This window comes from Nicotiana tabacum, chromosome 7 (genome assembly GCF_000715075.1).
Source record: "Nicotiana tabacum cultivar K326 chromosome 7, ASM71507v2, whole genome shotgun sequence".
Classification (NCBI taxonomy): Eukaryota; Viridiplantae; Streptophyta; class Magnoliopsida; order Solanales; family Solanaceae; genus Nicotiana; species Nicotiana tabacum.
The window spans coordinates 20787941-20800024 of record NC_134086.1 but is presented as its reverse complement, the minus strand read 5'-3'; the positions used below and the strand labels follow the sequence as shown (position 1 = coordinate 20800024).

At 39.3% G+C, this 12084-nt stretch overlaps 1 protein-coding gene across 1 annotated transcript; it reads right to left on the bottom strand.

The window, feature by feature from the left end:
- Nucleotides 1-5442: 5442 nt before the first annotated feature.
- LOC142162011 (uncharacterized) lies at nucleotides 5443-7142 on the bottom strand. Its single transcript, XM_075218308.1, has 4 exons — nucleotides 7015-7142; nucleotides 6603-6891; nucleotides 6056-6553; nucleotides 5443-5904 (listed from the first exon to the last, which is right to left on the bottom strand). The coding sequence occupies exons 1-4, from the start codon at nucleotides 7140-7142 to the stop codon at nucleotides 5443-5445; spliced, it is 1377 nt and encodes a 458-aa protein (XP_075074409.1).
- Nucleotides 7143-12084: the final 4942 nt, after the last annotated feature.

Here is a 12084-nt window from a genome sequence, read left to right as displayed (position 1 = left end):
AACTCTTTCACTCTCGCTCAGCTTTTCTTGATCCTCACCCTCACTTTCAGAAGCCTCCTCTTCTTCATTCTGATTTTCTTCTTCTGCAGATTTATTAGCCTGTTCACCTGTCTTATCCTCTGTATCACTCTCCTTCTCATCTCTAGATACTCCATCATTCTCACTCTTTTCTTCTTCATTGTCTATATTTTGAGCATCATATTTCTCATGAATGTTCCCAGCTTCTTCTTCTTTTTCACCGTCATCATCTTTCTTATCCTCAGTGCAACTAAAATCAAGGCCATCAGAAACCTCCTTTTCCACCAGTTCTTTACGTCCTTCCCCCCTCAACCACATAGTCCACATCCATTAGATCTATCTCATTTCTTAGATCCCCTGCATCCTTTTCTAGTGGGAATGTCTCCGCTGATATCTTCTCACTCGTGGGTGGGATAGTATCTAGGGGTGCAACATCTATAGAAGACACCAAAATATCTAACTTGGAAGTAGGATGATTTACCTGATTAGTAGTGACTGACACTAATTCCCCCTGAATTACAGATCCCTTGGTTTTAGTGTCATTTTGCGTAGCAACCTCAAGCACTTTCTTAGCAGATTTTTTTGGATTTGATTTGACCTTTGTTGACTTAGAGGTATTTTTCATAGGAAGCTCAGGTGCATAGGTAGTTGTTTATGAAGGAAGAGGTACAGTGGAGGTGGGAATGATAGGAACAACATGAACAGTAAGAGAGGATGAGGAAGGTATATGATATCGAAGGAGAATGAGCAGGTGTGGGTGTGGGTTGTCTTGAAGGCTTGGAACTTTTCTTCGATTTGGGCTTCAAGATTTTGGGTTTTGCTTCAGCGTTAGTTGATGATTTGGATTTAGAGGGTGTTTGACTAGCTTAAGACATGGTGATCATATGAGAGACTCGAAAAAGAGAAAGAAAGGGTTAGTTCATGATAATTGCTTTCGATTCTTGCTTAGGGTTTGAGAGAAATAGTGAGGTTAGAGAAGCTGATCATAAGAGCCTTTTAAAGGAGTTACTCCTGATTTAACTGGAAGAGATAATGTGACTGAATTTGAGTTCTAACGGGACTCTTATAACGATTACTTTGACTGTAATGTTTTCAGCAGTAATTGATCTATAATTGCACAAGGATTCCCCCTTACTCTTTGACTAGAAGAAGATTAGAAGTGATGCCAACAAAATTAAAAGTCTGAGTATTGCAGTAATTTTAGAATATAAAGTCCTCATGACTTAAGACAATATGGCACATACATGAGTCAAAGAACCAACTCCTTAGCAACTCCTTATTCGTTTCTGCAATAAAGCTTTAGCACTTCATATTAGTATCATGCAACACAGTTATCAGCCAGATTTTCTAAGCAAGTGTGTGAGCTTAATACAAGCACAAAGCTAAATCAAACACATTGTACTTAATTATCTACGTCTTATTATGTTATTCCTAACCGATCACTGGGAGTCAACTTAGTGGGAGGATTTGATTAGACCTAGTTCTGATCTATTCCTTTCAAAGTGATTCCTACTCAAAGCTTTAGTAAAGATATCAACAATTTGATCTTCAGTTTTACAAAAGTTAATTGAGATATTCCCCTTTTCAACATTGTCTTTGAGAAAGTAATGTCTAATGTCAATGTGCTTTGTTCTTGTATGCTGGCATGGTCTTTTAGCAATGTTTATAGCACTAGTGTTATCACAAAAAATGGGAGCACAATCAACAAATATACCATAGTCCCTTAGTTGTTGTCTTATCCATAGTAATTGAGCATATTAGGATGTTGTTGCCACATATTCAGCCTCAGTTGTAGATAAGGCCACCGAGTTTTGCTTCTTGATTCCCCAAGACACCAGACAAGAACCTAGAAAATTAGTTGTTCCTGAAGTGCTTTTCCTGTCAACATGAAAACCTGCATAGTTAGCATCAGCATAACCAACTAGATCAAAGTTGTACCCTCTAGGATACCATAGATTTAGGGTCCCCTTGAGATGTCTTAGTATTCTTTTGACAGCCTTCAGGTGAGATTCCTTGGGATTTACCTGAAATCTTACACATAATCCTACACTAAACACTATATCAGGCCTGTTTGCTATGAAGTACAACAGTACCCAATCATTCCTTTATATAGCTTCTGTTATACACTTTTCCTTTTTTCATCAAGGTCTAGCTTTGTTGCAATGGCAATGGGGGTATCAATAGACTTAGAGGGGTCCATGTTGAACTTTCTCAGTAATTCTTTGATATATTTTTGCTGATGTATCATGGTTCCAGTAGGTGTTTGCTTGATTTGTAGCCCCAGAGATAAGTTAAATTCTCCCATCATGCTCATTTCGAACTCATTTCCATTCATCTCAGTAAATTCCTTGCACATTGCTTCATTGGTGGCCCCGAAGATAATACCATCCACATAGACTTGCACAATCAGAATATTCTTCCCTTTGTTCCTCAAAAATAGAGTGTTGTCCACCTTTCCTCTTACAAAATTGTTGTCTAAGAGGAATTTTGAGAGCCTTTCATTCCAATCTCTAGGAGCCTATTTCAGACCATAAAGAGCTTTATCCAATTTGAACATATTGTTAGGAAATTCTTCAGTTTCAAATCCAGGAGTTTGTTTGACAAACACTTTCTCCTTCAGGTACCTATTCAAAAAGGCACTCGTTACACTGGTATAAAGTGAATTCCATGTGGGCAGCAAAGGCTATCAACATTCTTGTAGCCTTCATTCTAGCTACAGGTGCAAATATCTCATCATAGTCAATGCTCTCTCTTGATTGTATCCCTGAACCATCGGTCTGGCCTTATTCCTTGTGATATTTCCTTGTTCATCTAACTTGTTTCTGAACACCTATTTAGTACCTATGACAGTTCTGTTCTTGGGTTTATGTACAAGGTGCCAGACCTTACTTCTTTCAAACTGATTTAGCTCTTCTTGCATGGCTATGATCCAATCTGGATCCTTTAGAGCTTCTTTGATGGTCTTAAGTTCAACCTGTGAGAGAAATGCTGTGAGTGCACATAGATTTCTTAGAAAGACCTAGTTTGCACCCCTGCATTTAGATCAGAGATGATTTTCTCAAGAGGATGTGAGCTTTGATGCTTTCATAGTTTGATCTGTATACCCAGAGAAGATTAACCTGAGGGTGACCCAAAGGAGCATGTTAAGTGGGTGTGGCTTCATTAGTCTGGTCAACAGTTTGAGTAGTTCTTTCTTCTTCTTGTTCCTTATGATCACTGTCAATTTCCTTGTGCTTTTCAGATCCATCTTCATCAAATTCCTTTATATCTCAATCACCAGTGAATCATATGTCATAATCTTCATCCTGCAGACCTTTCTTAGCCAAATTGTTAGATTCATAAAAAATAACATGAATGTTTTCTTCCACACACATAGTTCTTTTATTAAAAACCTTATAGGCCTTACTATGTGGAGAATAACCCAAAAAAATTCCCTCATCACTTTTGTTATCAAACTTACCTAGAGCTTCTTTCCCATTATTATGCACAGAATATTTGCACCCAAAGGCTCTAAGGTGAGTGATGTTGGGTTTTCTTCCTTGAAGTAACTCATAGGGAGTTTTCTCATGAATGGGTTGGACCATGCATCTATTTAGCATGTCGCAATCAGTATTGACTGCCTCAGCCCATAAATTCTTAGGCAGTCCACTAGCAATCAACATGGTCCTCCCCATGTCTTCTAAGGATCCATTCTTTCTTTCTACAATCCCATTTTTTTGTGAAGTTCTAGGTGCAGAGAAATTATGGTCAATTCCATATGAGCCATAGAACTCAAGGAATTTTAAATTTTCAAATTTAGTTCCATGGTCAGTTCTTATACTTAAAAACATTACATCCTAGCTTTTGTTGAATTATTCTTACAAATACACATAAGACACCAAAAGTTTCATCTTTGGATCCTAAAAACAAAGTCCAGGTATACTTGGAGAAATCATCAATAATCACAAACACATACCTCTTACCTCATCTGCTCCTTGTTCTCATTGGTCCACATAGGTCCATGTAAAGGAGTTACAGAGGTTTAAAAGTACTTACAAACTTCTTAGATAAGGATTTTCTTAGCCTTTGCATTCTTCTCCATCATTCTGAAATTTGTTGCCACAAATTCAGAGGGGTCCTTAGAAACTGTTTCATTTTGTGCATTTTGTTTGATAGGAATCAAAGGACCTTGGATCACCATGGTCCATAGTTCATAGTCTTCAGCTGTTAGGAAGTCTTCCATTCTTGCTTTCTACTAACTGTAATATTTTCCATTGAACAGGGGTAGGCTGGTAGTTGATTGTCCTTCATTAATTCCGTATGGAGCACTCATCTTGCTTCCAAGATCTCTCTAGGTGTTAGCCGTGTAAATGAGAGAACCCGATCTAATACCAATTGTTAGTTTGAGTGCCCATATGAATTACTAAAGAACTTGGTTTTTTACCATGTTCCTTAAGCGTAAAGTAAACAAGAAATAAATAAACACAATAATTTTTATGTGAAAAATCATGCGGCTCAAAAGGTGCAAATACCACGACCTACCACGTAGGATAACCATGTGTTGTAGTTGTTCTACTGAAACCTGTGACTCATATAAAGAAGATACAGGTGAGAGGGTAGCAGGTGATGCATCAGGACTTAGGGAGTTGATGTTTTCTTGATCACTAATGTTGTGGGATATATAAGTGTCAGTATGGTTATGCGGATCATCAGGTGGACTATCAGTGAATGGTGCAATAGGAAAAATAGGTGGATGCTAGTTGCAGTAGTATTAAGAGTGAAGGGAAAGTTTGACTCATAGAAAGAAACATCTCTGGAAATGTGTATTTTCTTAGTGGCCAGACTTAGCACCTTATTCCCCTTTGTGCCAAAAGGGTATCCTACAAACACATGTGGGGTGGTTCTTGGTTCAAGTTTATCTCTGAGAGGTTTTGGTACAATGGGGTAACATAAACACCTAAAACTCCTCAAGTGAGAGTAGTTGGGCTTCTTTTTATATAGGAGCTCAAAGGAGCATTTTTTATTTAGAGGAGTTGTTGGAAGCCTATTGATGAGGAATGTTGCTGTAAGGATACACTCTCCCCAATATCTCAATGGCAATTTGGATTGAAAGAGTGGTGCTCTGGCTACTTCAAGAAGATATTTATGTTTTCTTTCCACAACTCCATTCTATTGTGGTGTGTATGGGCATGTCTTTTGGTGATTTATTTCTTTGGATTGAAAGAAAGAAGTTGCCTCATTGCTAGTGAATTCTAAACCATTATCAGACCTAATACACTTAATGGTTGTTTTAAATTGGTTTTCCACCATGCTTACAAAGGCCTTTATTATCTCTAGGGTGTTGCTTTTGCAACTTAAGAGATGTGTCCAAGTGGACCTACTATAGTCATTTACTAGAGTTAGGAAGTACTTGAAATTTTTGTGTGTGGCCACATGATAGGGACCTCACATGTCCACATAGAGTATTTCAAAAATCTCAGTAGTATCAGTTGTTCTTTGGGGAAAGGGAAGTCTAGATTGTCTGGCCATAGGACAAATATTGCACATGAAAGGTTGTTTAGTGGAAAAGGTTGTAGGTATAGTAGGAATCCCGTTTATTTTACTGAAGGGTACATGACCAAGTCTGAAATGCCACAATAGATCCACATTATCACTAAGAGATGAATTAGAAAACAAACCAGAAACACTTTCTTTATTATCACTGTTGTAGATGGAACTATTTATAATAGAGAATGAATTATGAGAGTGGGATAAACAGTGCTCGGTATTTACATCATCAGTGTGAACAGAAAAACAAGAAAGATCACAGTCTGGTTTGATACTACCTTTCTTCAGGAACTTAGAACAGAGGAAGTACAACCCATCAAACAACTTACCAATCTCCAGAGGCCTCTTCAGTGAAGGGGCCTGCAGTATACAGGAAGTATCAGAGAATGATACAATGCATTTGAGCTACTAGGAAACTGATAGACACTAGGTTAAATTTGAAAGATGGAATGAACAAGAATTTATACAGGACAATTTTAGGTGTTAGGAATACATTTCCAATTTCCGTTACCTTGACTTTGTAACCATTTGGAAGTTTAACTAATAGAGGATATGGCAGGTTTACTATGTTCTGAAGGTGAGTTCTATTAAAAGTCATATGATGTGATACCCCAGAATCTAATATCCATAAGTCAGCTTTTGCACTAAAACACTTGCACGATGGATTATCAAAATCAGTTGAAGAAGTGCAAGCAACCATACCTGCAAAGTTTACTGATGCTCCCCTAGACATGTTTGTACTGGCTGAGTTCTCTCTAGTGTTTTCTATTTGAAAATGTTGCAGCAAGATAACAATTTGTCCATATTGCTCCTTTGAAAGACTCACATTTTGACATTCTCCTTTGAGTTCCAGCTCTTCTCCTTTTTCTACATTTGTGATTGAATTTGCCATGGAATTTATTCCTTGTGTTATTATTGTATCCCTGTGTACCTTGCTTGTATTGTTGTAGTCCTTGATTGAAACCTTGAGGGTTTCCATGGAGCTTATATAACTTATCTTTAGTGTGACCTTGTCATTTGCAATAGTCACAGAAAGGTCAAGGTCTATTGTTTGTGACCTGATTTCCAGTCCCAGCTGAGTAATTTGTCTTGAAATTTCTTCCTCCTAGGTTGATATTCAATGTTGTGGAGTCAACATTCAGTTGATTCCTTGATCTAAATTCCCTTTGTTTCTCCTCTTGTATTAGAAGAGCAAATGCCTGTGCCATGTTTGGTAGAGGATTCATCATAAGTATTTTTCCTCGAACAACCGTATATACTTCATTGTGTCCCATCAGGAATTGTATCAACCTTCTATCCTGTTCTGCCTTATGCATGTTTTCTTTTGCTCCATAAGTGCACACACAACTGCAATGAGTTTTGGCACTTAAAGTGTTCAATTTTTCCTAGAGTTTCTTCATTTTTGTGTAATAGCGAGTGATATCAAGCACGCCATGACTCAAGTCATTAATTTCTTTCTGAATTTGGTACAACTTAGCCCCGTTTATCTGATCATATCGATCCTCCAGCTCCTTCCACAGCTCGACGGAGTTGTTTACATATTCAACACTATCAGCTATGTCTTTTGACAATGGGTTTAAGATCCACGAGGTGACCATATCGTCTCACCTTTCCCATTGACGAAAAAGTGGATACGCTATATCAGGTCTCTTACTATCTCCATTGATGAAACCTAGTTTGTTTTTCACAGAAAGAGCTCTGAGTACGCTCCTTCTCTAGGAGTGATAGCCAATTCCATCAAATAGAACCGAAACTAGTGTAGAACCTGGTCTATTAGAAGGATGTATATAAAGAGGGCTACCAACATCGATTATCATCTGTGTCGCCTACGTTGTGGTTGTCTCATCAATTTGATCTGTAATTGCCTTAGAATTTTGTGAAAAATAGTTGAATCAGTCTTCGTACATGTGAGATTTCTTATATTCCTCAACGAATCGTTACTGCATGTGTCCGATTCAAGTTTTCCCCAAATTAAGGTTGATGAAGAAAATAAAACCCTAGATTGCTCGCCTATCAGAAATAGTCGGACGAGATGAAGTGTGGTCATTAAAAGAACCTCCGCTCTAATACCATGTTAAGATTTCAGGTATGAAACGAGCTCCGAATCTCTTCCAATGGAGGATACTAAAGCTTCTTGAAGAAGCTCGAATAGAGAGAGAGAGAGAGAGAGAGAGAAAGGAAAGGTGTTGAAAGTTTTTATTAGACAATGAAATAAATAGTACAATGAATGTAACTACCACTAATCAATATATACAAAGTAGTGGACTAACTAATCACAATACTAACACTAACTAACTAACATTACTAGCTAGCTAAAGATGCTGACTCAGCACTATTACAGGGATAAATACACTAACTAATTCAATAGTCTTAATAGATCGTTTAGAAGTCCAAAATCAATCCTATTTAAACACGATTTGAGATCTTCTAGGAGTCTTATTCAAAGTCAGCTTCCTCTTTCATAGGACTCCTACTGTTCCAAGTATTCCACACGCTTTGGGAATTTAGTCACTGATTGAATTATCCATATCTGTTTGAGCAATGACCCTTATAACTTATAGTAGCCATCGTCCACCAAACTCGAACCTGGGTACTTTGAGATAAAGTTACTGCCTTGTACAGACGTACAAGTATCACTCAGGAGGAGATGATTCTTTCTCCTGAGGAGTAGGTTCTTCAAAACAGGTTCTTTAGAGCAGTTAAGCAGCTACGTTGTGTACCTGGTTCTTTGAACATTTAGTCATACTTTGTTAATTATCAAAACTTTAATATTCAACACTACCCTAATGCAATTGTTAATGACCGCTTCCATGACTCGAACATAGGTCACATGGAGACAATTTTACCATTTGTATACGGTCTAAATTGGAGAGCTCGATTTATAAGACTTGACCACACATCGAGCTCGATTTCGGAAGCTCGAAGTAAGAATCGAGCCTAGCTGGGATATGCACACCTCGAGAAGAAAATAGGAGACCAGTCATGATCTGCCTTGAGGATAGTACAATTTCGATGACACTCAAGAAAGAGCAGGAATTTCTCAAGAATACGTGGATCAGGGCAGAAATTAAGGGATAAGATTTGTACGAAATGGTATAAATTTGTACTAGGTTTTTATACAGGTGTACCAATATAATTCTTTACCATAATTGGGAATGTACCATATTAGGGGTTTTCCCCTCCTATATAAAGGGGATCCCAATCATTTGTAAAAAATCGTCTCATTTTTCACTGCAATAGAACATTCTACTATGCTTTTCTCGTTTACTGTGCTCCACAATTGTTCTTCAGCTTTATTGTTTTTACTTTATTGGTCATACTATATTTGATCTTAACTGACCTCAAGGCCCCCGATATAATCAAGCTCGAGGTCCCCGTTGCTCTAACAACACTGGTTTGGTTTACCAATTCTTCTTACTTAACCTAATATTACTTATATATTCACTAGTATTGGAATAATCACATATCTTTAAAACAACAAATCACCTTTAATTGTTACTCACATTTTTTGAGGTAAGCAGTTTGGCGTCCACCGTGAGGATAAAGATAATAGTGATTATTTTAGTGCTAGTTTTTTGATAACACACGTTAGTCTTTACACTTTTTCTTGTCAAAGATTCTTTGATTTCAGGCTAAGATATGTCTAGCTCAGCAAATGCGCCCGTGCATGGAAACGACGGTCTCGGATCCCATGGAGAAAACAATAGTATAGGGGTCGGTGTACCACCAATCAACCCTGAGGAAATGACAAATATGGAGCCAGTTGATAGCAGTTCACATAATGCTCTAAACGCGGACTCAGGCGTAGATCCCGTAGGGAATAAACGCAAGGAAGCTCGATCTGGTGACCAAAGAGCACGAGGAATGGAAGATGGGGGGATTAGCATCCAAGTGATATTTGAGATGCTACAGGCTCAACAAATCACCATCGCTCAACTTCAGAGGCAAAATAAGACCCTGAGCATAGCTGAACCTGAGAATATTCGACCTGCTAAACCAGAACCGGAGAGATCAATCGAAAATAACTCTGGGACTGACCCCACCATCATGAGGATGCTCGAATAGCTCGCCAAAAGGATAGATACCAGAGAAAAGAAGATTGAAGAAAATGACAAAAAGTTGGAGATATACAGCTCAAGGGTCGACTAAATAACGGGAGCACCTCCGATTTTGAAAGGAATGGACTCGAAGAAGTTCGTGCAACCCCCCCCCCCCCCCAGAGTGCAGCTCCGAAGCCTATCCAAAGAAGTTTCGAATGCCAGAAATCCCAAAATACAACGGGACCACTAATCCCAGGGAGCACATCACCACATATACTTGTGGCATGAAAGGAAATGATTTGGAAGATGATGAGATTGAGTTTGTTTTGCTAAAAAGGTTTGGGGAAACTCTGTCTAAGGGTGCCATGATTTGGTACAATAACTTACCCCCAGACTCTATTGATTCATTTGCCATGTTGGTAGACTCATTTGTAAAAACACATGCCAGCGCCATAAAAGTTGCAACAAGGAAGTCCCATGTATTCAAAATAAAGTAAATAGAGAATGACATGTTGAGGGAGTTTGTATCCCGTTTCTAGTTAGAATGAATGGAGTTACCACCAGTCTCCGATGACTGGGCCGTACAAGCCTTTACTCAGGGGCTAAATGAACAAAGTTCGATAGCTTCGAAGCAGTTGAAGCAGCACTTGATTGAGTATCCTGCCATGACTTGGGCGGATGTGCATAACAGGTACCAATCAAAAGTTAGGGTCGAGGATGACTAGTTGGGAGCCCCCTCGGGCTCAATTTATCCAACTAGGTTACTAACAAAGGAGCCAGGAAATGCAGACAAGGGTCAAGGTCGAATAAGGAAAGATATCAGCCATACATCAAGGATTGGAGGAACATTTCAAGGCGTAATGTACCTCGGAATAATCGAAGAGTAGATCGAGGTCAAAGTTCCCGAGGACTCATGAGCAAAATTGGGTTTGATAGGCACTCGGTACCGGCGGAGGCACCCCGATTATCGGAATACAACTTCAGCATCGATGCCTCGAGTATCGTCTCAGCCATTGGCAAAATTAGAGATACTAGATGGCTCAAGCCTATACACACTGATCCTTCTTAGAGGAACCCTAACTTGATGTGCAAGTACCATGGTACTCATGGGCATAGGACCGAGGATTGCAGGCAACTTAGAGAGGAGGTAGCCCGGTTGTTCAACGAGGGGCATCTTCGTGAATTTCTCAACGAACGGGCCAAGAACCATTTCCGAGAAAGGGATGCAAATAGGAAGAATGAACCTAAAGAACCTCAACATGTCATTCACATGATCATCGGTGGAGTCGACGCCCCATAGGGACCTATATTCAAACGTACAAAAGTATCTATCACAAGGGAGAAGCGGACTCGGGACTACATGCCCGAGGACACCCTCACATTCAAGAGGAAGACATCGAGGTCTTATCTCAGCCTCACAATGATGCAATGGTAATTTCTGTCGTTTTAAATAAAGTTCAAGTTAAACGTGTCCTTGTGGATCCAGGTAGTTCGAAAAATATAATTAGGTCAAGGGTCATGGAGCAGCTCGGGTTGCTCGGTCAAATCATACCAGTATCTCGAGTCTTGAATAGTTTCAATATGGCAAGTGAAACAATGAAGAGAGAAATCATCCTCCCAGTCAACGTGGCTGGAACCATACAAGATACCAAATTTCATGTCATCGAAGGTGACATAAGGTATAATGCTTTGCTTGGAAGGCCGTGGATCCATAAAATGAGGGCGGTGCCATTTACCCTTCATCAAATGATGTAGTTCCCAACAAAGGATGGCGTGAAAATAGTATATGGAGAGCAGCATGCAACTAAGGAGATGTTTGTAGTACATGATTTGGCACCGGTATCGACACCATGCACATCGAAAAAGCTAAAGGACGAACGGGTGGCCAAATAGCAATCACAACCCATACCCTTGGTTGATCCCAAGGGACAGGTGTTCGATGAACATGTGGTCAAAGACAAAAAAGAAGATTTCCTTACCCCCGAGCTTTCATTGCCCCGGAGATTGGATGCGACGAAGTCCACGATCGAAGAACTCGAGCAGGCCATATTGATCGAGCATCTTCCAGAACGAAATGTATACCTGGGGATGGGGTTAACCCCCAAACTCAAGAAAAAATTCATTCAATTTCTTATCGATAACATTGATTGCTTTGCCTGGTCCCACTTAGATATGATAGGGATCCCACAGGAGATAACTACCCATCGACTAAGTGTCGATCCCAGATTTAAGCCGGTGAAGCAAAAAAGGAGGCCTCAGTCCAAGGTAAAGCATGCATTCATCAAAGAAGAGGTAACTAAACTTCTCAAGATAGGATCCATTAGGGAAGTAAAATATCCCGAATGGTTAGCTAACATAGTGGTAGTCCCTATAAAGGGAAATAAACTTAGAATGTGTGTAGACTACAAAGATTTGAACAAAGCATGCCCTAAAGATTCTTTCCCATTGACATCGATCATTCGATCGATGCTACTGCCGGTCACGAGATGCTTACTTTTCT